Source organism: Podarcis tiliguerta (genome assembly GCF_965153285.1).
Source record: "Podarcis tiliguerta genome assembly, chromosome: 3".
NCBI classification, from domain to species: Eukaryota; Metazoa; Chordata; class Lepidosauria; order Squamata; family Lacertidae; genus Podarcis; species Podarcis tiliguerta.
The window spans coordinates 117,992,721-118,018,765 of record NC_139536.1 but is presented as its reverse complement, the minus strand read 5'-3'; the positions used below and the strand labels follow the sequence as shown (position 1 = coordinate 118,018,765).

The following is a 26,045-nucleotide window of genomic DNA, read 5'->3' as shown; positions in this document are numbered from 1 at the left end:
ACAACACAACATGAAATATAGAAACAAAACTGTTCATGATGCCTGCACAGATTCTAGGGTATTTTAAGTAAAACTTTACAGCTTATTCTGACTGATGTTATTTTTCCCACTTGGATTTTGAAGCTTCAATTCCTGAAGAAATATTTTACAAGAATAGGAGCAGGTTATATATCATGATGAAGGGAAGACTGAGTACATCTAATCTGCAGCATATGCCTAGGAGTCTCTGTCAGGAACTTCAGAAACACATGGAGGACTTGGGTCACGAGGGGACTGAGGAGCTCAGAGATCTTGTAAGGTAGGTGATTTTGCAAACAGCCAGAATGGCACAGGCCTCCATTCTTTTCATTAAATAAAATTAATATCTAGAATAAGCCATAAATGTTGTAGTTTAGAAGAAAATAAAATATAGTTTAAACACTACAAGAGAAAGCAGAAGGGTAGGGCACGGGTGGAGTTGCCATAAGCCCATTTCACTATTGGATAGGATATTCTTGTGAAGCCAACAGTAGCATCTCCTTAGTATGTAATAGCAAGGGAGTGTGATAAATATACTCTTTGAGGCTAATTTCATAGAATCATTGAATAGAGCTGGAAGGGACCCCAAGGAGCATCCCGTTCAACACCTTGCAATGCAGGAATATGCAGCTGGCCATACAGGGATCAAACCATAATACATACTTGTACATTGGAACAATTTGACTTTGGATCTGCTTTGGATCCATTCCAGTCTGGTTTTTGCTCTGGTCATGGGACCGAGACGGCTCTGGTCACCATAACAGATGACTTCCGTAGGCAGCTGGATTGAGGCGGGTCGGGGCTGTTGATTCTTTTAGATCTGTCAGCAGCCTTTGACATGGTTGACCACAAACTTCTAGACCACCACCTCACCTACGAGGGGATTCAGGGCGCAGTCCTTTAACGGCTGCACTCATTTCTCTCTGGTCGGGGACAGAGGGTGGCACTGGGGGGGGAGGGAGTTGTCGTCACGCTACTCCTTTGTGTTTGGAGTACTGCATGGTGCAATTCTCTCCCCGATGATTTTTAACATCTATATGCGCCCCCTTGCCCAGCTTGTCCGGAATTTTGGTTTGGGAGAATTGGCTTCTAACATTACAGTGGTACCTCGGGTTACATACGCTTCAGGTTACATACGCTTCAGATTACACACTCTGCTAACCCAGAAATAGTGCTTCAGGTTAAGAACTTTGCTTCAGGATGAGAACAGAAATCGTGTTTTGGCGGCGCGGCGGCAGCAGGAGGCCCCATTAGCTAAAGTGGTGCTTCAGGTTAAGAACAGCTTCAGGTTAAGTACGGACCTCTGGAACGACTTAAGTACTTAACCCGAGGTACCACTGTATTAGAATGACATATCCTGATGACACCCAGCTTTATCTGTTGATGGACCCTGACTCAGCCCTAGACACACTGTTCAGATGTCTGGAAGCCGTGGCTGGATGGCTACGTGGGAGCTTGGTAAAGGTAAATCCTTTGAAGACAGAGGTCCTTTGACTGGGTCGAGACGATATGGGGTTGTGGGGCCAACTCCCATCCCTTGCAGGGGTGCAACTAGTGCCAGCACCTTCCGACAAGAGTTTGGGTGTAATTTTCGACACCTCCCTTTTTAGGAAGGCACAGGTTACAGCTACAACAAAGGCAGCATTTTTTCATCTCCGCTGAGCTAAGCAGTTGGTCCCTTACCTCTCACACCTTGACCTCACCACTGTGATCCATGTGATGGTCACCTCCAGGCTTGATTATTGTAACTCACTCTATGTGGGGCTGCCCTTGAAACTGATCCAGAAACTCCAGCAGGTGCAGAATGCCGCAGCGAGACTCCTTACGGGATCTTCGCTGTGGGATCACATTTACCCAGTGCTATACTAGCTGCATTGGCCCCCGGTGGAGTACAGGATCAGGTTTAAGGTGCTGGTTTTAACCTTTAAAGCCCTATACAGCAGAAGTTTATCCACTACAATCTATTTCACCTATTTTTACTTTACTTTTTACTTTACTATTTTTACTTTAGTTGTATGAAACCAGTATAGCCAACAGCTGACCATTCCAAGTGGATTCTAACATTATTTTCCTTCAGTCCACAACTATACCTTTTCTCCCATTGCAGGCACATCATGTTCCCATCAACAGTGAACACCCTGTTTGGAAAAGACATATTTTTGACCACCAGGGATGATGTCAAGGAGTTTGAGGAGCACTATCAGAACTTTGATGGTGATTTTGAATATGCTACCCAACTTCCAAAATATTTTTTGAAGTAAGGGAGTAGTGTTTCTGTTTGACAATATAAATGTATCCAGAAATTCATGTTCTAGCTTAGACTGTTCTCAGATTCCTCTTGCTTATGTCTACAATATTATGGGTGTAATCCATAGACAACGTACCGTATATGATGTCATGTTTTCCCTCCAACGGGCATACTCCTGTAGTCATTGGATCCAAGACTGCTTGCAGTAGCTAGTTGGGGAGCCTAACTAGTATGCGCAAAGTTCACTTTTGATTTGCTAGATTTACACTACAACAAAGAGGGGACCCTGCATTCTGTGAAGAGGTGTGAGCACAGAGTCAGCTTAGTGTGATGTTGTGGAACAGGGGCAGTGCATCCTGTTTTACCGCCGGAGGAGAAACGTAAATGTGCCACCTTGCTGCCCCACCTCTGATTACGCTCCTCTCCCCCGCCACTGCTGAAGCCTGCCTTACCTGCATTGCACAGCGGCACTCACAAAGCACCAGCAGTTGTGCTGGCTTCTGGCGAGATCTCGCTGAAATCTCACAAGTTCTCATGTGCTATGTGAGATCTTTGCAGAAGCCATTGCTGCTCTGGGTGCCGCTTCTTCAGAGGTGGCAGGACTCCACAGGGCACTGCCTGGTGGGCTTCTGCCGCTCAAGGCGAGCTTGCCTCATGGCCCTGCTATGGAACCTGCTTGAATGGGAGCAAATTTAGGCCAAGTGCAGTTTTGGCTATCTGGAAACAGATGCTAAACTTTTTTTCAAAAAATAATTGTGGTCATTTAATCCTCACCTCAATGAAAATAGAGATAGATAGTAAGGGAAATCCTGGTTAGCCTTAACTGCATCATGAGTTGACAAACTGCCTGAGCAGAGTGGAAGGATGTTCCAAAGATGGCTCTTTCTTTTCTGGGAGTTAGCTGTGAGCCAGTCTGCAGTAGCTCACCATGTATTTAGAAGTGCTTTTGTATGCCTAAGAAATCCTTTAGATCCTGGCCTGCAGCAAGCCCTTATTGGATCTTCCCCCTTCTTGTAAGGTGTTATATGGGTATTTAGTGGCCTGTGTTTGCCTGAGCTTGAGTCTGGACTAAGGATTCTGAGCTCCTGTATTCTGATTCGATACATGATGTCCAATCACAGAACATTTCAGGATTTGGGCCTCTGCCATTGGCCCTTGAACTCTGAGTCACGATTCACAGTTTGGAAGTTTAGACATCCAATCACGTTGAGAGTGGGAGTGGCCCAGGCTTTCAGGAATGCATATAAGCAGTTTCTTTGCACCTGTTTCCCAGTTATGTAGTTCAATAAAGGTTCTTGCTGTTATCACTGCATCTTGCCTTGTGGGCACCCACCTACACTTCATAAGGCTCTTCTGAGAAATCCTGCAGGGCTTCTCATAAAAGTGAAAGGACTTGCCCTGTGATCAGAGTTGGGATTAGAAGTGGTTCTGCCTCAAGCAGAAAGCCTTCCCTGATTCTGCTGGCAATTCTCCAGTAGTGACAAAAGGGGCAGTGGCAGTACTATTCCTTCTTTTTCAGCGCCCCCTGTTCATGAAGGCCAGCATGGCAGGTCCTTTCAATCTTACTGACCAGCATGAACTAGGAGCATCTTTCTTTCTCCTCCTGTGGGGTGTAATGATTCCATTAATTATTGTGAGGAAAGGGAAAACCCCATGGGAATGAAAGAGAGTGGTGGGGGGGAGAGGTGTATTTCTTTTTCCTTTACATATCATAAAAACATTTAAGTGGTTTACAACAACAGTATCTATATACAATAAAAACACATAAAAATTAAAATTGAGAGACTACCCTCTGAGTTTGTCCCACTAGAGTTTTATTCCTTATATTCACTGACAGGACATCACCACTCTTTCTTCTGGCAGCACGCTCTGTTTATGCCAGCCAGTTAGGAGAAGAACCATTCTTCCTAGCCAGAATAAACAGAAAACAGCACCTTAATGTGGTGCCTTGAACTGTGAGCAGATTTGGTTGCTCAAGGGCTCATCCACACTCACCTTTTGCCCTGCTCTTTCCAGGCAGAGGTCCACACTTTAAAGCTCCATGCCTGAGTGTTGGATTTTTTGCCCCAGAGCTTTCCCCACAAAACCGCACTGTTTAGTGCTTAATCTGAGCAAATGTCAATTTGGGTTTTCCACCGGTTGCCATTTGCTCCAATTGAACTTTGAAGAGCAGGTTTTGCCTGGAAAGGCTCCAGAGCCAAAAATATAGACATGGGGCTTTACAGCGTGGGATGAGCCTGGAAAGAACAGAGCAAAGGACAGGGTTGCTGAGCCCTTATTGCTCAAAAGCAGGGCAAGCACCTGCCACCGCGATCTGCTGAACTTCTGCAACTGAGCATTACTTGAAAGTTTAAAAAAAAATGGGAAAATTGTTTAGAATTATTTCCTGAGTATAGATAATCATATATATTTCATAAGGGTTTGTTTTCCTTTTTGCTTCCTAGAAAATGGTCTAAATCAAAGAAGTGGCTCCTAAAAAGTTTTGAAAAAGTTGTCTTGCATGCAGAGGAAACTAATCCTTCAGATGACAGTTCTAAGGTAAACCTTCCATAAGGCTTTTCATGTTAATATTATTATTTATAAAATACTAAACCAGGTGCTGCACAAGTCAATGAAGTGTCAAACCTTTTGACAAAATTGTTGGCAGTTTTGGGAGGGCTGGGATTGAAGTGAGGAGACTGGGGAATGGGAGGACTTTTGAGAAATGTCACAGAGTGGGAGTGAGGCGTTGCTTTGACGGCAGAGAGGGAAAGGGAGCCTGTGGTCCTCCAGCTGGAGTCCAACAGAATCCCTCATCATTGCCTAACAGGCTGTAAGGGGGGGGGGCAGTCCTATGGGCCACCTGTCATCTACAACCTGAGGAGTCTTCTTAGACTACAAGGTGGCAACAGGGGTGCTTTTTTCCCTTTTTTTCTACTGGCTCTTCTGTGAGTTTATCTATAATAGCCTGTAAAAAATAAGTTGGTGAAGGCTATACTCCTGTGTGTGAGTGTAAGACTAAGCTTGAGCACAGTGGGATTTCCTTCTAAGTATACCTATAGAAGAGATATGAGCATGTGTTATTAGCAATTGTACCCATGTTTTAGGGTTCCAGAAGTTTCACTTAAACAGCTATCTGATGTAGGAGCAAGGGTCCATCTGATGTTATCTTCCTTGCCTCTGCCCCACCAGCCCTAATGGGAAGCAGTCACCACCACTTGGGCATCAGACAAGCTGATAATTAGGCAACCTATAATTAGTAACTCCCCAAGTTACTATTAGTTGGGCAACTAAATAACACTGTGGCTATATGTAAAAGAGGCATATACCATGCATAGCTAAACTAGCTAGGAGCCTGACTCTGCTATCTGTAACCCACAAAGTTCCCCAACTGTGGTTATATATGAAAAGCAACAGCTGAGGTGATGCCAGTTGGAACTCAGAGCACTGACATCAGGATGAAAGCACCCTTGTGATCTCAAAGGCAGGCCTTACTTCTGAAGGTATAATCCTGCTCTTCCTATTGGCAGCAGCCTGCAAGGCAACTTGCAAGCGTGAAATAAAAACCACAGTCAATATCTAATTCTGGTGACCTCGCTGTAACTTGGTGGTTAACTCTAATGCCAAAGCAAAAGGAAAATTGGGAATTGCAAGAGCAGAGATGGAGTTTGCGCTTCATAGGGTCAGCCCTACGTGGAGACTACTGGAATCAAGGTCGACCAAATATTTAATAAAAATAGAGACTTCCAGGTTGGTGCCTCCGGTAATGGCAGAATTCCTCTGATCGGGAGGAATTTGCCCCGCAGAAATCGGGTCTGGCCGCCGCGGCGAAGGCGGAGACCCCTCAAAAATCACAGGTGGGTGAAGGCTGTGAACGTGGGATTCGGCGGGCACCATCAGTGCCCCCCCTAAACGCAGGGAAACCCTTTTTCGGGCGATCCTTAGCGAAGTGGGTTGAGTGGCGTGGTGCTGTGAATCGACTGCTACTTCTACGGAGTGAAGCCGCATAGCCGTTGCCGGAGAGCGCTGACTTTTTCCTGAAGACATTTGGATTCTAAAGTAACTACCTGTGAGTAAAGTGAAGAATTGGAATTTCTAAAAAGTTTGAATTTGGCAACGAACGGGGGAGGTTGAAAACAGGAAGTCCGCCTTCCTCTTTTGTAAATAGACGGAAGCAAAGAGACTGAAGCTAAAGCTTTGAAAAGTTAATAGTAAAAGTCTATATTTCCAGTATTAAAAATAGTGAATCCCCCCCTTGGAAGCAGGAGAAGGACTGTTTTGGACTGTATTTGCCTGCGAAAGAGAGGGAAGGGGCTAAAGTTCCATCACTCAGACCCTGGAAATGGGCTGCCATTAAGACTGATGACTGGCAGAATCCGAGACCAGGGAGAAGAGTCGGTGGAAGAAGACTGGAAAAAATTCAGAATATATTTACAGAAATATTGCAAAATTAATGAATGCTAGAAGAATGCTGGAATGAAGTTATATGGTTTTAGCAGAAATGTTATAAAGAATTAAGCAAAAACTGATTGTTAATGGGCCTAAGTGGAAAATTTAAAGTTAGATTGTGTTAAGATAAATTATAGAACAAAAAATGGAAAAAGATGGAAAGGATTTGCTGAAATAGCTAATTGAACTAGAATACAAAAAAGGGAGGTGTGAGGAAGTCGATGAAACAAGTAAATGAAAGGTAAAGATATGGAAATATGGGATGCTTTTTAAATGTTTTTGTTTCTCTAGTTGTTTTGATGTATTTTTTTTCTTTTCTTTTTCTTTTTCTTTTTGATGTATTGTTTGTTAAATCTTTTATTGTTTCTTTCTCTCTTTTGTTTTTCCCCCTGTAACTATTAAACTTCTAATAAATATTATTTTTTTTAAAAAAAAGAAGTCTTGGAAAACCCTTTGTAAAAGATTAAATTTCCACCGGTAAAGAACATTAAACCCCCCTTGAAGGCAGGAGAAGAGGGGGGGGGAGTTGTGGACTGAGTATGCCTGCAGGAGAGAGTGAGGAGAGTTAAAATACCGCCGCTCTGACCCTGGAAACGGGCTGCTAGCAGGACTGACATCTTTTGGAATGTTCATTGGCAGCGCTTAGAACGTTCATTGACAGCTAGCTAAATAAGAGAGATACATTGTTTCTTCTGTCTTTGGCTGCTTTTAAAAAGGAGTAAAAGTAACTGAAAACTGAAACTAACTTTGGATTGTTTGAACTGTGCTTAAAAGAAGACATTATTGACTAATATAAACAGAAAATGTTTTCCCCTAGTGGAAGCCTTTGAAACTGGTGGTTTTACAAGAGCTGGGCTGGGGAATTTCCAGCTGCAAGATAAAAAACTGTGAGACTCTGGGACTGACTTTGAATCTTCTTAAGTGTTATGGCAAATGGAAAGGAAAAAATAGATCAGTCAACTGCTGAAAAAACATTAAGGCCCAGGAGCGGCTCAACATCAGGCTTTTCTGCTTCTCCTGCTGCTGCTTTTGCATTAGTACAATCAAAACCAAGAGGAATGTCGACAAAAGAAGTCTTAGCGGTTGTATTAAATAAGATAAATGATTCATTGGAACAGCTTAACAGGAAGACAGACGTGATAAATGATGCTACAGCTATTAAAGTTGATGCTACAGCTATTAAAATCGACTTAAATACAGAAAATATAAATAGTCTGGGACAAAAGGTGAATACTAATACAGAAACCATCCAGAAATTGATACGTGACCCCATGGACCAGAGCACGCCAGGCACTTCTGTTTTCCACTGCCACCCGCAGTTTGGTCAGATTCATGTTTGTAGCTTCGAGAACACTGTCTAACCATCTTGTCCTCTGTCGTCCTCTTCTCCTTGTGCCCTCCATCTTTCCCAACATCAGGGTCTTTTCCAGTGAGTCTTCTCTTCTCATGAGGTGGCCAAAGTATTGGAGCCTCAGCTTCACGATCTGTCCTTCCAGTGAGCACTCAGGGCTGATTTCCTTAAGAATGGATGCGTTTGATCTTCTTGCAGTCCATGGGACTCTCAAGAGTCTCCTCCAGCACCATAATTCAAAAGCGTCAATTCTTCGGCGATCAGCCTTCTTTATAGTCCAGCTCTCACTTCCATACATCACTAATGGGAAAACCATAGCTTTTACTATACGGACCTTTGTTGGCAAGGTGATGTCTCTACTTTTTAAGATGCTGTCTAGGTTTGTCATTGCTTTCCTCCCAAGAAGCAGGCGTCTCTTAATTTCGTGGCTGCTGTCACCATCTGCAGTGATCATGGAGCCCAAGAAAGTAAAATCTCTCACTGCCTCCATTTCCTCCCCTTCTATTTGCCAGGAGGTGATGGGACCAGTGGCCATGATCTTCGCTTTTTTGATGTTGAGCTTCAGACCATATTTTGCGCTCTCCTCTTTCACCCTCAATAAAAGGTTTTTTAATTCCTCCTCACTTTCTGCCATCAAGGTTGTGTCATCTGCATATCTGAGGTTGTTGATATTTCTTCCAGCAATCTTAATTCCGGCTAGGGATTCATCCAGCCCAGCCTTTCGAATGATGAATTCTGCATATAAGTTAAATAAGCAGGGAGACAAAATACAGCCTTGTCGTACTCCTTTCCCAATTTTGAACCAATCAGTTGTTCCATATCCAGTTCTAACTGTAGCTTCTTGTCCCACATAGAGATTTCTCAGGAGACAGATGAGGTGATCAGGCACTCCCATTTCTTTAAGAACTTGCCATAGTTTGCTGTGATCGACACAGTCAAAGGCTTTTGCATAGCCAATGAAGCAGAAGTAGATGTCTTTCTGGAACTCTCTAGCTTTCTCCATAATCCAGCGCATGTTTGCAATTTGGTCTCTGGTTCCCCTGCCTCTTCGAAATCCAGCTTGCACTTCTGGGAGTTCTCGGTCCACATACTGCTTGAGCCTTCCTTGAAGAATTTTAAGCATAACCTTGCTAGCGTGTGAAATGAGTGCAATTGTGCGGTAGTTGGAGCATTCTTTAGCACTGCCCTTCTTTGGGATTGGGATGTAGACTGACCTTCTCCAATCTTCTGGCCACTGCTGAGTTTTCCAAACTTGCTGGCATATTGAGTGTAGCACCTTAACAGCATCATCTTTTAAAATTTTAAATAGTTCAGCTGGAATACCATCACTTCCACTGGCCTTGTTATTTGCAATGCTTTCTAAGGCCCATTTGACTTCACTCTCCAGGATGTCTGGCTCAAGGTCAGCAACCACACTACCTGGGGTGTACGAGACATCCATATATTTCTGGTATAGTTCCTCTGTGTATTCTTGCCACCTCTTCTTGATGTCTTCTGCTTCTGTTAGGTCCTTACCACTTTTGTCCTTTATTATGGTAATCTTTGAACGAAATGTTCCTTTCATATCTCCAATTTTCTTGAACAGATCTCTGGTTCTTCCCATTCTGTTGTTTTCCTCTATTTCTTTGCATTGCTCATTTAAGAAGGCCTTCTTGTCTCTCCTTGCTATTTTTTGGAATTCTGCATTCAATTTCCTGTATCTTTCTCTATCTCCCTCGCATTTTGCTTGCCTTCTCTCCTCCGCTATTTGTAAGGCCTCATTGGACAGCCACTTTGCTTTCTTGCATTTCCTTTTCATTGGGATGGTTTTCGTTGCTGCCTCCTGTATAATGTTTCAAGCCTCCATCCATAGTTCCTCAGGCACTCTGTCCACCAAATCTAAATCCTTAAACCTGTTCCTCACTTCCACTGTGTATTCATAAGGGATTTGGTTTAGATTGTATCTTACCGGCCCAGTGGTTTTTCCTACTTTCTTCAGTTTAAGCTTGAATTTTACTATAAGAAGCTGATGATCTGAGCCACAGTCAGCTCCAGGTCTTGTTTTTGCTGACTGTATAGAGCTTCTCCATCTTTGGCTGCAGAGAATATAATCAATCTGATTTCGATGCTGCCCATCTGGTGATGTCCATGTGTAGAGTCGTCTCTTGTGTTGTTGGAAAAGAGTGTTTGTGATGACCAGCTTGTTCTCTTGACAGAACTCTATTAGCCTTTGCCCTGCTTCGTTTTGAATTCCAAGACCAAATTTGCCTGTTGTTCCTTTTATCTCTTGATTCCCTACTTTAGCATTCCAATCCCCTATAATGAGAAGAACATCCTTCTTTGGTGTCACTTCTTTAAGGTGTTGTAAGTCTTCATAGAATTGGTCAATTTCAGTTTCTTCAGCACCAGTAGTTGGTGCATAAACTTGGATTACTGTGATGTTAAAAGGTCTACCTTAGATTCGTATCGAGATCATTCTATCATTTTTGAGATTGCATCCCAGTACAGCTTTCACCACTCTTTTGTTGACTATGAGGGCCACTCCATTTCTTTTGCGGGTTTCTTGCCCACAGTAGTAGATATGATGGTCATCCGAACTGAATTCGCCCATTCCCATCCATTTTAGTTCACTGATGCCCAGGATGTCAATGTTTATTCTTGCCATCTCATTTTTGACCACATCCAACTTACCCAGGTTCATGGTTCTTACATTTCAGGTTCCTATGCAATATTTTTCTTTACAGCATTGGACTTTCCTTTCGCTTCCATGCATATCCGCAACTGAGCGTCCTTTCGGCTTTGGCCCAGCCGCTTCATCAGCTCTGGATCTACTTGTACTTGTCCTCCACTCTTCCCCAGTAGCATGTTGGACGCCTTCCGACCTGAGGGGCTCATCTTCCAGCGTCATAACTTTTATATTCCTGTTGTCTTTGTCCATGGAGTTTTCTTGGCAGGGATACTGGAGTGGCTTGCCGGTTCCTGCTCCAGGTGGATCACGTTTGGTCAAAACTCTCCACTATGACCTGTTCATCTTGGGTGCCCTAAAAGCAGCTAGCAGCAATAAAACATACAATGACAATAAACAAGGGCGTGTGGGGTGTACACATTTCTTCCCTACTGTCATCTTCAAGATGTAAAATGTACCTATTTCCATTTAACAAATATTTAGAAGCATGGAATCATAAAAAATAACTCTTGTGCTTGGGCTTCTTTGTGGTCTGACCATCAGTGCCTATCTCTCCCACCTCGGTTGCAGTTAGGGATAAAAGAATAGGTCAGTTTCTGAATCGGTTCCGAATCAGTTCAGTTCAGAATCATTTTGCTTAAGGAAAAAAGTCCTCATGGAAAACAGCCAAGCTTTTAGTGCAAATTTGTTCAAATACATACATGCATGCGATTTTGCCCACTCTAAACATTTCCCCCCAAGAGATCCATAATAATAATAATAATAATAATAATAATAATAGTCAATGCATTTTAGTACAATAATATTTTATATGTTATTTTCACTAATATATGCATTTTTATGCACCCCTTCCCTTAATATACACATTTCTGTACACATTATTTGACTGGAGAACTGCGTCTCAGAGAATTTTTACAAAATTTGAAGGTTAACTGTGTTTTGGCTTGGCTATTGTTTCTTAAAGTGTGGATCAGGCAGGGCTCACATTAAAATCCAAATGAAATTGGTGATGAGCAGAGCACAGGGAAATACCAGCTATCATGAAGCAACAGATTTGACACTTTTGTATCTTTCCCCATCATCTGTACCTGAAGGAAGTGTGGTCACTTGGGCATTCTAGAAAATGGTGTAAGGAAGAAAGCTTGTGTGTGCGCAGAGCCTCACACCTCTGCAAAGAGAAGGCAGGGCCACCTCTTCCATAGTAAAACTTGCAGTGTATGGGGAAACAGCCACACACACATGTTCCTCCTCATCCCCTGCCCCATGAAATTTCTCTCACCTTCTCCGCAAAAGAGGCATTAAAATACCCTCTTTCACAAGGAGGAAAGATTGTCATTAAAATTTCATATACCGTATTTTTTGCTCTATAAGACTCACTTTTTCCCTCCTAAAAAGTAAGGGGAAATGTGTGTGCGTCTTATGGAGCGAATGCAGGCTGCACAGCTATCCCATAAGCCAGAACAGCAAGAGGGATCACTGCTTTCGCTGCGCAGCGATCCCTCTTGCTGTTCTGGCTTCTGAAATTCAGAATATTTTTTTCTTGTTTTCCTCCTCCAAAAACTAGGTGCGTCTTGTGGTCTGGTGCGTCTTATAGAGCGAAAAATACGGTGAATTGGTTAGAGCATGGTGCACCATGATAACAGGTTCGATCCCTGTATGGGACAGCTGCATATTCCTGCATTGCAGGGAGGCGGACTAGATGATCCTCAGGGTCCCTTCCAACTCCATGATTCTACAAGTCTACAAAATTTAAAATAAAAAGCACTCGATAGCTAGTGGCCGGTGTAAGTCGGCTTGTTATAGAAATAGCTTGGGTTCAAAGTAAAATATGGCTGCTCTGTGAGAATGACTTGTTACCCCATTACTGTATGCTATTCTTATTTGGTCTGTGTTCTTCTGATTTTAACAGACACTTTGGCAACATGTCCTAGATACTTTGCAAGGAAAGACCTTCAGTGCTAATTATGGCCTCTTACTCCTTTGGGCATCTCAAGCTAATTCAATTCCTGTAAGTATGAGACAGAAAGTATGCTTCCTTCAGTGAGTAAAGTGAATCAAGGAGCCACTGGCAGGCAATTTTCTGAGCCTTCAGTTTCTTAGAAAAGTACAGTAAGTCTCTAGCCCTTCCAGGAAGAAAGTTATGAAACAATGTGCAATTTCTATGTATTTTCTTTCAAATGACCTGGGCTAGCTGCTCCTGTGTTGATGTTTATCGCCAGTGAGTGAAGTCAGGCATGTGACTGATAAGGTGATTTGCACCAGGGCCCATGCCAGCAACCGGGGCCCCAGACTCTGAGGTCGCATTTTTTAAAAGAGTAAGTCTCTTGTCCTTATAGAAAGAAAGGTATGAAGCAACCTTCTAAGTTGGGGTCTGATGCAAGCAGAGACTAGTGTAACTTCTTCTCACTCTGCAGACAAAGAGCCCTGGGTGGAGTTGGAAGGGCCCACCCACTTTCAAATCCAGTTGGTTATGATTTTAACTCCTCTCTCCCTTTCTGGAGGGAAGGACTTGCCTGGGCAGTTATCATGAGACCCAGATGGAAAGAAGAGTGTCAGGGACTGGGCACATGAGGAGGAGCTTCCACCTAATTCAGAGGCCTCATAATCTTCCCCCTCTGCCTGGCTTACAGCAAAAATTGTTTGGGGAGGGGTGTGCACAGTGCAAAGGCACATTCAGCCCCGCCCCACAAAAATGGGCTGTGCACAGGGCCTCACAAATCAGGAACCTGATACTGCCACCCTCAATTCAAGGGACAGCACTCTGCTTTTGTATGTGAGGCAGGCATTCTGGTAGTGCTACTTCTTTCTCTGGGTCTCACCAAGGTGGGATTTCTGGATTAGGCGGCAGTTTTTGAGGAGAATCCATAGGTATCTGAGGATGCTGTGAAGAACATATTCTTAAGAGCGGGGAATAAAGGAAGCGCTATCCTTTGGGGTTCTTCCTCCCCTTCATCTGAGGCAAAATTTGCAGGAGAGATTGATTCAGTAACAAAAGATTCTGAATCCCATCGTAACATGACGCATGAACGTTTCATCTCGGAACCCTGAAGAATATTACGCATAATGCCTTCACAGGTTTTAGAGGCTGGGCATTATTCTGAACACACATTGAAAACAGCAGCCCTGTGTCAAGTCTCTCCCCCCGCCCCCAATGATTCTATGATCTTCCCTTCCTTGTGTATAAAAGCCAATGAGTGCCCCTTTGAGAGAAAGGGGCAGACCAGAGTCACCTTCTCTTCCTGCTGTACACAGGGAGCCAGCCAAAGAGGAGCTCTGGGACTAGAAGCAAAGTTTAAATATGTAATCCAACCACAGTTATGCAATTTTATGATTGTGTATTGTTAAGAAGAGATATTAAGTATATTTAATATTTAAGAAAAAACAGCAAATAGCTGAGATGAGGCATGTCATAGAATCATAGAATTGTAGAGTTGGAAGGTACCCCAAGGGCCATCTAGTCCAACCCTTTGCGGTTCAGGATTCTAAAGTATCCATGGCAGATGGCCATCCAATCTCTGCTTAAAAACCTGCAAGGAAGCAGAGTCCACCACCTCCCTAATGAGACTGTTCAGAGGGGATGTGAGATCAGTTAGTCTACTCTAGCAATTTGAACTTTGTGGTCTTTAACCCCTTCATATACTTATGAGCATTGTTTGACTGCGGATCTCCCACAGATTTTAGGTCCCATACATTCCGGTTTCAGATACTGAAGCAAAAACAGTCGAGTCTAATAAAAATTACATTTGGCTAGATCACGTACATACTGTTGCCAGAACACCAGATATAGTAAACTACTCCCCTCAGGAGGAGATGGGATGGGGGATATCAAATTTAGAATTTTATTATGAAGCGTTCCAATTGAAATATTTAATAGATATTGTTTATAATGATAAGATCAAATGGTTAGGATGGAGAATGCAGTAAATAATGGAATAGGAAGAGAGGGGATCTTTATCAGAGATATACAGATGGCATGTAAGAAGACGACAGGACCTAGGAAAATAGCTCCAGCAATTTGGAAGAAGTGGAATAAGAAATGGATGCCTATATATTCAAAGTGAGCTCCATTAAAATATATAGATAAGAGTGATACAGATCCTGGATGGTGGAAGAAATTAGAAGAACATGAATTTAATAAATTAAAAGATGTGTTAGATGAAGACGGGAAGTTAAGGACAAAAAATAGCATTTTGGAGAAAGTAGGAAAACAATATTGGTTGGAAGTGCAAGGGCTATATAAATTAATAGAAGTGGAAAAAATAGAGGATATGATGAGGTCAGGATCCATAATTGATGAAATACTTAACAAAAGACAAATAACAGAGAAAAGGATAGCAAGCATGGTATATAAATCAATGATAAGAAGTAAGGAAAGGATGATAAGGATAATTCAGAATAAATGGGAGCGGGAAGGGCTGTTTCATTTGAACACGGTCCAAGAGATGATGAAGAGTACAGTTAAAATAAAAAGAATAAGATAAATATAAAGAATTAAGTAGAAAATTCCTATTGAAATGGTATAGAACCCCGGTGCAACTGGCATATATAGTTAAAGGATTGAGTCCTAAGTGTTGGCATTGTGGTCAAGAGTTAGGGGTGGGAGTGCATTTGTGTAAAGGAATATTGGCAAAAGATTATATAGGTTATTTCTGATGTATTTCAGGTTAAAATAGAAGTCAATAGAGAAATGCTTATCTCAGGAATACTGGAGAATAGTAAAATAGAAAGAAAAGAGCAAGACTGGTATAAAATTATGATCTTAGCTGGTATGCTTGTTATTGTATTAGGATGGAAAGAAAAGGATAAATGGACAATGGAAAAATGGAATGACTATGTTTTTGAATATATACAATCTGATATATTTGAACAGGTAATGACGGAAGATACATGGGATAACAAATGTTAAAAGATTTTGGATAAAAGGACAAGTTATAGGAACTGGATAGCATGGGGGGAAGCCAACCCAAGCATCCAAATTAGAATGAATAATCTGTGCACATGGTTAAAGATATGAAGAAAGAATAAGTTTTGGGGGGAGGGGTAAAGGGGAGGAAGGAAGGGGGGAATAAAAAAAATAGGATAAATGAGTAGGGACAAAAGTATATACTGTTATGTATAACTAATAGGAGAATGATTTTGATGCATGTTATTGTTAGATTTTCAACTGAACGATTTTTTTTGTAAGTTATTCGGCATCCCTAGATGAAAGTGTGATCATAAAGAATGGGGACAAATAATAATAATAAAAAGAACTTTAAAAACAAACAAACAAACAAATGTACATACTGTTTAATCATTAGGAAGAGAATAAGAGGAGTCCTGGCTGTCTAGTCCCATCGTATACAATGAGATGCTCCTGAAAGCCCACTAAAAGGACATGAGGGTTATAGCCGCTGATATTCAGAGACTTGCTACCTCTGAATATAGCAGGTTAGCCACTTAGACTAGGAGCCATTGATAAACCCATTCCATGTGAATCTGTCCAATCCCACTTTAAGGACATCTGAGGTAGTGGCTGTCAGCACTCACAGTGACAACAAATTTTATGGGTTAATGTGTAATTTCCTCAGGTCATTCTATGACCATTTCCTCTGGTCTTTCTTTAGGTTTCATTCTGGACACTAGCATTTATTCTATCTCAACCTTCTGTTTACAAAAAAGTCATGGATGAACTAGAACCGGTTTATAGAAAATCAGGTAAATATGCCTAAATGCCTTACTATGACTTCGGAACTGTTTGGAACAGTCTGCATATCTGCATCTATGTGCATTTGTCATAGGCTTTGATCTGAAGGATTTCACCAAATTAATTTAGACATAGCAGTAAGCAGTGAATTGGTATTGGATGCAATTTGAGGATCACAAAATGCTTATTGTTTTAGTGTTGAGACATATGCCCCAGGTACTTCTTGATATTGAAGTAGACATTTGTATAACTACACTTATGTTCCAACTGGGATTAATCTACGCACATACAGTATCTTAGTTTTGTTTTTTTTAAATCACATGGGAATTGGCCAGAAGAATACGCTTGTGAAGAAGTGTCCTTGAATGGGTCTGAATAGTTTGTGTGTAACCCAATAATGTAGGTCCAGACCTGACTAAAGCAAAGCTTTCTTTTAATGCAAGAAAAGAGAGAGAAACAAAATTATTTGGGTGCATGGTAGCATTAATTATGAATATTGTAATCTATTCATAACTCTAAACTAAGACATAAAAGGTCCCTACTGCTACAAGACGTAACAGGTGCCAGAAATTATATCTTCTAGACTGAAGAGTGTAGGGAGTGGTATATAGTAGCATCTGTGAAGAATGTACCATATTTTTTCATGAATAAGATGCCCCCATGTATAAGGCGCCCCCTGTTTTGGGGGACTCCAAATTAAGAAAACACCCCTCAGCACTACCTGTGTATAAGACATGCTCCAATTTTAAACCTTATTTTTTTGGTTAAAAAAAAAACAACCCTAGTCTTATACACAGAAAAATACAGTACTTTCTAACACTATAGGCCAATGACTTGTTCTGCTATCTTGAACAATGGGATTTTCCTGCCAAGCATGAGGGAAGCTGCCAAGGAGATAAGATAAAAACTCCTGTCATGAACTCATTGTATTTTGGGGAACTCACAAATTTATTAATTTATTTATTGCAAGTTGAAATGCCTGAATCCTTGTCATGTCAAATGAATGAAACCCATAGTGGGTAAAAAAAGGAGAAGGGTGCCTGTTATGAACCAAGTGCTCCAAATGAACCAAGTCCTGGTCTGCCAAAGGCATCCACCTTTCTCAGCAAGCAAGCAAGCAAGGCCCAACTCTCTACTGCAGTTTACAACCCACTTGTTGAGTAAGATTATAGGGCGTTTGCTAGACATTTGATATGGTAGGGCTGCCGGAGAGGAGAGTGAATCAATATTGTTTCAACTGTTTAACATTTGTAACTTCTCCTCCAAAATTTGATCGTAGTCACACCATCTTTCTCTCATTATACTTAACCTGAGTTCTACTGCTCTCATTAAGAGTTCCCACTCTTGCATGGCTGTGAATTCACATAAAGATATGGGAAAGCTTGCAGTGTTTCAGTAACTGGACTTTTGTATGTGACTTTTGCAGGTAAAGAAAACATCCAGTTATCTGAAGATGACCTAAAAAAGTTCCCATTTATCAAGTGGTGTATTTTGGAAACAATACGATTAAGGGCACCAGGTGCCATCATCAAGAAAGTGATCGCTCCAATGACAATTCAAGTAAGGTTTTGTTAATGACGGTAATAGTGTAGCACAGTTCTTCATTCAATAATCTTTAAAATGAATATGTTGTTGAATGTATGAAACATACAGATTCCTGTCAAGTCATCTATTTAGCACAAATGACACCCTCTCCAGCCTGTTTCACTGTCTTGAAGATAATGAGGGATGCTGAAATTTATGTGAGATTCTACTCCAATGACGGCATCATAGATAAAAGCTAGCAAGCACAGTACACCTTCGTGTTTAGGGTCTGGCTAAATTATTACCTAAGTGCATCACTTTATTAGTGACCTCATATAGACAGGATTATCTGCTGTGTTCTTGTGAAATAAATGTTTATAAATGACTGGCTTTGTTGGAACAGAGTTTGAAGTGTGCATTAGGCAGCCCTGTTTAGGGAAGTTTTTAATGTTTGATGTTTTATTGTATTTTTAATATTTTGTTGGAAGCTGCCTAGAGTAGCTGGGGAAACCAAGCCAGATGGGAGGAGTATAAATAAATATATTGTTGTTGTTATTGTTATTGTTATTATTATTATTATTATTATTATTATTATTATTATTATGAGCATGTTCTTCTGCTTTTAGAATTTTGTTATCCCTGCTGGTGACCTGCTGGCCTTGTCTCCATATTGGATTCATAGAAACCCCAAATATTTTCCTGAGCCCAATACTTTTAAACCAGTAAGTTATTACATGGGAGCCGTTTGTTTTTCTCTTTTCTCACTAGCTGATGTGGAGTATAGTTAGTATGTATGTATGTATGTATGTATGTATGTATGTATGTATTTGATGCTGGTTGCATTTTTATCCCACCTTTGCCAAAAAACTTAAGCAACCTGTGAGGAAGGTTAGGCTGAGTGGCTGTGTGTGGTGACATCGCCCCTTTAAGACTGGTTTATGGGAATGGGTTAGGGGCTTCCGATCCCGCCAGCCTTAATGGAGGCAGCCCCCCCCGACAGCAGGCGAACAAAAAACAAGGATGACAGAGGGCAAATCTTCCTTGCAAATTACCCCAAGGGACAGGGGGAATGGACTTCACTTGCAGTTCTTCATCTCAGTGCCTGGCTCTCGCTCCAGCATGGCATGTGGGAGGCAGGGAGGCACTGAGTGCCAAAGTACTTCTCCTGGCAAAAGCCCTCCTACGCTGCAGTTAAGACTGGACATGAGCTATGAAGGTATCTGAATGACTTTGAACAAGCACGAAATTTCTTACAACAGTAAGGAACAATGATGGGGGGGGGCAATGTTTGCTTTCGTGGTTTTTTAAGGGTCTTTTATTTTCTGACCACCTCCCCACAAAATGGAAGAATCGTGTGCAGGCGTTATGATGTTATCTGATATCCAGAAATGTGGGAGCCATTGATTTATGCTCTATAAAGGGTTTTACAATGCTTTTCTATACCCTCCCCTCTCGAACGTATAAATTATTATATAAATTATTCTTGGACTTGATCTGTAGTGAGATGAGATTTGCAAGGACGAGGGTCTGCTAATTACACTTGGGGGGGATTTTATATGTGTCTTTGACTTTTAACTGCGGGCTGTGGAAAATAATCCCCAGAGTTTTAATGGTGGAATGGTCATCTTGTCGGGGATTTATTTATGGCTCAGTGTGGCCTTGAACAACGGAAGGACTGCTTTCAAAGGAGTTCTTAAAGGAGTGGAATGTGAATGGACAATGAATTATGGTGGTTAGTCCCTCTACACACCAGACCTGAGAAAAGAGTGCCTGAAGGGCTGCACACGTGAAATGGACTTTTATGTGTTTGGGAAACAACAGAAGAACTGACTGTAGGGCAACAAGAGCGGATAGCTATATAAATGGATTAAAACGAATAGAAGGATGAAAAAATGATTAAATAAGAACAATGAAGCAGCAACATCAGAAAGAATTGGACATATTTGCAACAGGAGCTGGAAGCCTATTTTTTTTATTTTAAAAATGTTTAAATAATTTGGATTGATTTGTTAAAATTTGGAAAACAAGTTAATTTTTTTAAAAAGAAGCAGAGGTTCTCTATTTAATTGGATCTTTAATTGGCTTTAAAGTACAGTGGTACATCTGGTTACGTACTTAATTCGTTCCAGATGTCCGTTCTTAACCTGAAACTGTTCTTAACCTGAAGCAGCACTTTAGCTAATGGGGCCTCCCGCTGCCACCACACGATTTCTGTTCTCATCCTGAAGCAAAGTTCTTAACCCGAGGTACTATTTCTGGGTTAGCGTAGTCTGTAACCTGAAGCGTCTGTAACCTGAAGCGTATGTAACCCGAGGTACCACTGTACCAGCATGTGATGGAAAAGGGTTGCAACAACATACTGCTGAATATACTAACTACAGGGATCAAAGGTTTGAATTAAGATTTTCTTTGGCGTGAGAGTCGATTGGAGAGAAGGAAGCATTTATATATTTATGATTTGGCAACCCTTTTTGTGTGCTACTGACGGAATGTAATCTAAGATGAAGTTTAATTGAGCCATAAATCTCTTGCTGGAAGGAAAAGAATTTAGGAACTGTGATAAGAACACTGCAGAGATCCTGGGAGCTGGAAAGGAGTATTAAATCTTCAGCACATTCGAAAACTGCTCACCTTTTCCAAGGCTGAGGGGGAAATGGCAAAGATCTGTGACATGTTTTACTAGTGAGACAGAATGGTTTCTAGCAGACTGCTGCCTGTTCCGAGACATCGAAGCAAGGGACGGAGAGATAACACCTCTGAGAAACTTGGAGATTCAGTTCCGCCCGAGGCCACGATGGGAGAAAACAACAGCTGGGAAGGGAAAGAGACAACACCATAGATGGAAAGAAGGAATCTCTATGGATATAACAGTTTTCACACGCAGGGCAGAATAAAGATAATAGTTTGAGTTCCTCACTTGAAGCTTTATAAATTTATATATTACAACATCAAAAATGAAAACCATTAATTATGTAGCTGTTGACTAAGGGATTATTATTATAACTGAAATGCAATTGACAATTAAGTTTATGGGATGCAGTGATATAGGATCGGAAATGCACCCAGACCACCATGCGGGGAGCCACTTTAACTAAAATGTATTAATTGGAAGTTGATTGGCACTTTGATAATTGTATAATTTGGGAATTAATTGTTATTATAATTTGGGGGTATATTGGAAAACTAATTAAAAAATTATTCTTTAAAAATTATATGAAAATGAGTTAGAACCTCAGAGATAATGAGCTTAGATACAGCTGTCTCCCGTTAAGGCTTCAAGACCGGTGTCACAAGGTAATTGGGTGGAAGAGGTGAACGCCCATGGTCTAAGCCCCCATAAAACCTGGGTTGGTGGGAGCTCTTGGCAGCCAGCCAAGCAGAGGTTGGGCTTTTGACAGCATCTTGTTCCGTTGCTCAGCCTACTGAGATTTAAGTGTGTTTATGTTAATTAGCTGGATAAGTTAGTGTTTGTTGTTTTCTTACCTTTTGAGCTATTTGGAGTTTTTCTTTCTCGTGGGGTTTTACTTTAGTAAAGTCTGTGGATGATTTTATGAAATTTGGTCTGGTCTGAACTCCTGAACCCTTTAATTTTGGCCATGTTTTTTGGAGCAAGGGTCATCCACCACACTGTGACTGACCCAAGGGAGCCAGGGAGCTTCATGGTTGACTGGGAATTTGAACACTGGTCTTCCAGGTTGTAGTCCAACATGAATCACTACAAGGCACTGACTTTCTGTGTGGACATAGTTCTCATGGAGCAGGCATTTCCAACACGCTGATCACGATTGACTTGGGAATCGCTGGCCTATTTTCATCAGTCGCAGGCTGAGAAAGAAAAGCCTTTCTCTGCAGCCTAGGACACAGCAGCCGCCGCTGCTACTGTCAGTCTCATGCAAGCCTGAGCTCCTCCTCCTCCTTTTCCTCCAGCCATGGAAGTAGGCTTGCCTTCCTTCCCCGATGCCTGCTCTGCACTGCGCTCTGTGTGTGTGTGGGGGGGGGGGGTAGAGCGCCAGTGGTGGGGACGCAGTGCCCTGAGGGAGGGCTGGGATGTTTGTGGGGAGGGTGTTCCTGCGGGGTAATAACTTAGGGCTGGGGGCAATAACATGATTGAACGAAAAGCTCCAGAAGCAGAAAGACAGAGGTGGAGGGAGAGAGTGAGGATGCCGTATGGGGGGGAGGCAGGGGGAGGGAGGGAGAACATGGAGGAAGGAAGGAAGGAAGGAAGGAAGGAAGGAAGGAAGGAAGGAAGGAAGGAAAGAAGGAAGGGAGGGAGGGAGGGAGGGAAAGAGTTAACAGAGAGAGAAGCTGGTTCCTCAGATCTGTGCAAACTAATATAAAAATATAGTTTGACTTTTCTCACTTGTTTAGTTACCGTACTTGTTCATATTTAATAAACTTAAATGACTTTGTAGGGTGGTAGATCACTGCCAGTTTTTGATACTTGTTGGTAGATCACAGCCTACTTGAGGTTGGACTTGCCTACCATAGAGGAACTCGAATGCTTCTCCTTAGGCATGGCTAAAGGTCATAACAGAGGAAAGCACTATTGGGGAAAGGAGAATTATTTAAAAAATAACCACAACCATGAGTATTGAAAGTACACCTTTTATTAAAATGAGAGCCAAGTTCTTGTTTACATTGCTATCACAAGGATTCTTGGGATTCTAAGAGAAGCTTTTGAGCGCTAAAACATCTGCAGCAGCACTTGCTGCACTTTAAGCTTCCCTGCTATCCCTCTTCTGGATCTAGAATTTATGAATGTTTAAAATAAACTCACAAAAGTAGCTTCTTACTCCGTGCTTAGCCAAATAGAAGGTCATGTTTGTTATTAAGCTTATTTACCACAAAGTTGATTTTGAGAAAGGGAATTTTCATCACACAGGATCGTTGGAAAGAAGCAAATTTAGAGAAAAATGTTTCCTTGGAAGGTTTTGTGGCATTTGGAGGAGGAGCACATCAGTGTCCAGGAAGGTCAGTAAAACAGACGGAGTTTATTTCTTAAACGCTTTAGAGAGTGACTCTACTCCTATAACTTCATTCCCTCTTAACAACAAAGCTTCACAGATGATTTTCTTTTTTCAAAAAGGATTGAAAAGTTTATTACTGTTACAAGCTATTACAGCAGATACCTGGATGGAGGTCTTCCAAAGTTGAATGGTAAAGGCAGTGCTGGATAATGTGGCATGTAGGAATGTCTTGCAGTTTCTCTGAATTTTCAGTTTCCTTGCCACCTTCTGAAGCTGTGTAAAGTTAATTTCAGTTGCTCCATACAGTGGTACCTCGGTTTAAGAACAGTCCTGTTTATGAACTATTCGGTTTACAAACTCCGCAAAACTGGAAGTAGTGTCCCGGTTTGTGAACTTTACCTCGGTCTACGAACGGAATCCAAACGGTGGAAGGGCACCGGTGGCGGGAGGCCTCATTAGGGAAAGTGCACTTCAGTTTAAGAACAGATTCGGTTTAAGAACAACCGAGGTACCACTGTATACTTATTTCAATATTTGGTCACAATGCATTCTGTTGAAGTTGCAGGATGCAATGTTAAACATTAGCTGAAACAATAGCTTTTGCATCCATTTGTATAGGTGTGAACAAATTTTCTCACAAAGTGCACTGTGTCAACATTTTGTTGTTGATGGCTTTCACTGTAAGAATTAGAATACAACAAACATTCCATGATGGAACAGTATCTTTGTAAAAATTGTGGGAAAGCTTGCAAAGTTAAATTGCAAAAAAGATGCAACCCTTTTTTTTCAAGTTTGAAATTTGAATGTATCCAAGAGCAGGCCTAAGAAACCTACTGAATTTTACTTCCTTTTAGTACAAAACAAGCACTCAGATAAACACACTACTCCTAATACAAACTGGGCTAATGTTTGCATTACTCAGGTTTTGAAACTATCCCATCATTGACAAAACTGTTTTACCCATGAAATGAGCCCACACAGACTACCCCCTCCCACATTGTGCAACCAAAGGGGCATTGTGCAAATGGTTATCTACACACAAGTGGATGAAAACATCTGCTTTAAGATAAATCAAGTCTACTGTATATTTTGGAAAGTTGTTTCTTTGCTATATGCCTCTTTAAAAATTGGGGAAGGGTATTTTTTTATTATTGTTATGTTATGCATTTTGTGTTTTTATGTTGTAAACTGCCCTATGATCTTTGGATGAATGGTGGTGTAAAAAAATTAATAAAGAATGAAGCATTGTAACAGAATTTTAGATGATGTTTCCTGAGAGCAAGTCAGTTTTTATCTACTTGTACTGTTTGCATTTTAGATGGTTTGCTATCATGGAGATTCAAATTCTAGTAGCTATGTTGCTTTGCAAATATGAATGCCATCTTTTGGATCCACTACCAAAGGAGGTAACATATTCATAATGAAAATTAAAGTTCATAGTATGTAACTTTAATTATCTTTCATCTCTTCTGTTAAGCTTTTGTAACTTTTCTAACTAGATAAAAGTTCACCATGTAGTGCCTTTTCTTATGCAGCAGTTTTTTAAAGTGAAGAGTATCTGTGGAGGAACAGACATGAAAAACATTGCAACAGATGTCAGCCAATACAGATTTTGGATTTCAGTCTGTTGCTTGTGTATCTTTCCAAAGTCACAGAAAAACATATCACTTGGGACAAATGCTCCACAATAAGGACTCAGCGTTTCTTCCTGCAAAGAGGCTTAATCGATTATCAAGCTGATAAGATAAAACAAGATATATAGTCAACATCTATTTCCGGCTGAAATGGTTACATTTCAGTGAGAATACATACATCATATATTAGATGCACAGTGAAGTCTTAGTAGTAAACAAGCAATAGCTTAGAAAACTGGACAAATCTATAAAGATACAACAAAATGACAATATTATTAGTCTAATTGCAAAATGGTCGGAAGAAACTCTGAGTTTACTGGAACATTGTCTGGGTGTTGATTTACAAGTTGATGTTACTTCTATCAAATACATGAGGTATTGTAAAGAAAAAGACTACGTCTCTGTTGTCTGCCTGTCTGTACTCCTTATTGTTCTTGGTGATATATTTTTCTGTAACTTTGCATTCTGCTGTTATATCACCATCCTCTGTATTGTCTGTTGTGTATCTTTTCTGCAAGATTCTTATGGATTAGGAATTTGAATGTAATAATTTTTCACATATACTCCTCCATAGGTATTTGTCAGTGGAATATTAACTTGAAGCTGGCACCCTAGTTACTTTAAATGGAAGTTAAATATGCTTACCTGAGTTCTGGGTTGCAGCCATAGGCTACAGGCCTGCATCCAATTAGTCCATGCTACAGTAAATTCTCTTGAAACCTCCACATTTACTAGGTGCAGGCTTATAATCATAGTGGACAGTCTAGCTTCATGGAACAAACAGGAATTTTTTCATGCTCTTTTATTATTTGAACCAACATGCAGCAACCTTGTGATGTCAATGAAGTTACTGTACTGTTTTAACATCCCCTATTATGTTATTACAGACTTTTATTCCCATAGTTTTTTGAAAGATCCTTAAAAGTATATGTTCATAAAAATTCCACTAAATATAGATAATCTCTATTTAGATCTCTTCGTCTCCCTTACAGTTCATGATTAGATAATCTGAAATGTAATCCTTGTTTTAAAATGTGAAAATTTGTATATGCTCCACTTTTGAATAACTAGCATCCCAGATTGTTAGCTGTGTCCCTTGTTAGAATATTTATGAAAAAGATTTAATCCCACTTTTCTGCCCCATTATGAGGCATGATAAGATCAATTGCAGGCAAAAGAGAAAAAAGCATGCATGAATAAAAACACTTAAAAAACCCAGATTATTCATAAAGTGCAAAAAATAGACAACATCAGTCAAGGAATAAGGGTGATGGTTTGTAGCACACTTTTCCAGTTACAACTGCCCAATATCTACAACCTGAACCCTCCTACCATGTGAGCCTGCCTTCTTCCTCTGCCCAATATCTACAACCTCATTTACTTAGGTTTTATCTTGTCATAAAGTAGAATTCAACATCACTCTCTTCCAGTTGTTCTATCTGTGCAAACATTATGGCTTGCCAGATAGAAAACGCCCCCTTCTCCTCCCACACACTGTTCTGGGGATTCTCCCAAACTACCCCC

At 41.0% G+C, this 26,045-nt stretch overlaps 1 protein-coding gene across 4 annotated transcripts in view; it reads left to right on the top strand.

The window, feature by feature from the left end:
- CYP39A1 (cytochrome P450 family 39 subfamily A member 1) overlaps positions 1-26,045 on the top strand; it is a 68,265-nt gene that overhangs the window by 13,938 nt on the left and 28,282 nt on the right. For 2 of the 4 annotated variants that reach the window (XM_083435605.1, XM_083435608.1), the window contains exons 4-10: positions 124-298; positions 2,126-2,275; positions 4,711-4,804; positions 12,620-12,718; positions 16,317-16,407; positions 17,823-17,956; positions 18,547-18,642. In XM_083435605.1, the coding sequence (XP_083291731.1) occupies positions 124-298; positions 2,126-2,275; positions 4,711-4,804; positions 12,620-12,718; positions 16,317-16,407; positions 17,823-17,956; positions 18,547-18,642 (839 nt within the window). Of the gene's footprint in view, positions 1-123; positions 299-2,125; positions 2,276-4,710; positions 4,805-12,619; positions 12,719-16,316; positions 16,408-17,822; positions 17,957-18,546; positions 18,643-22,802; positions 22,892-24,205; positions 24,294-26,045 lie in introns of all 4 variants that reach the window. The other 2 variants (XM_083435606.1, XM_083435607.1) reach the window with 2 other exon arrangements.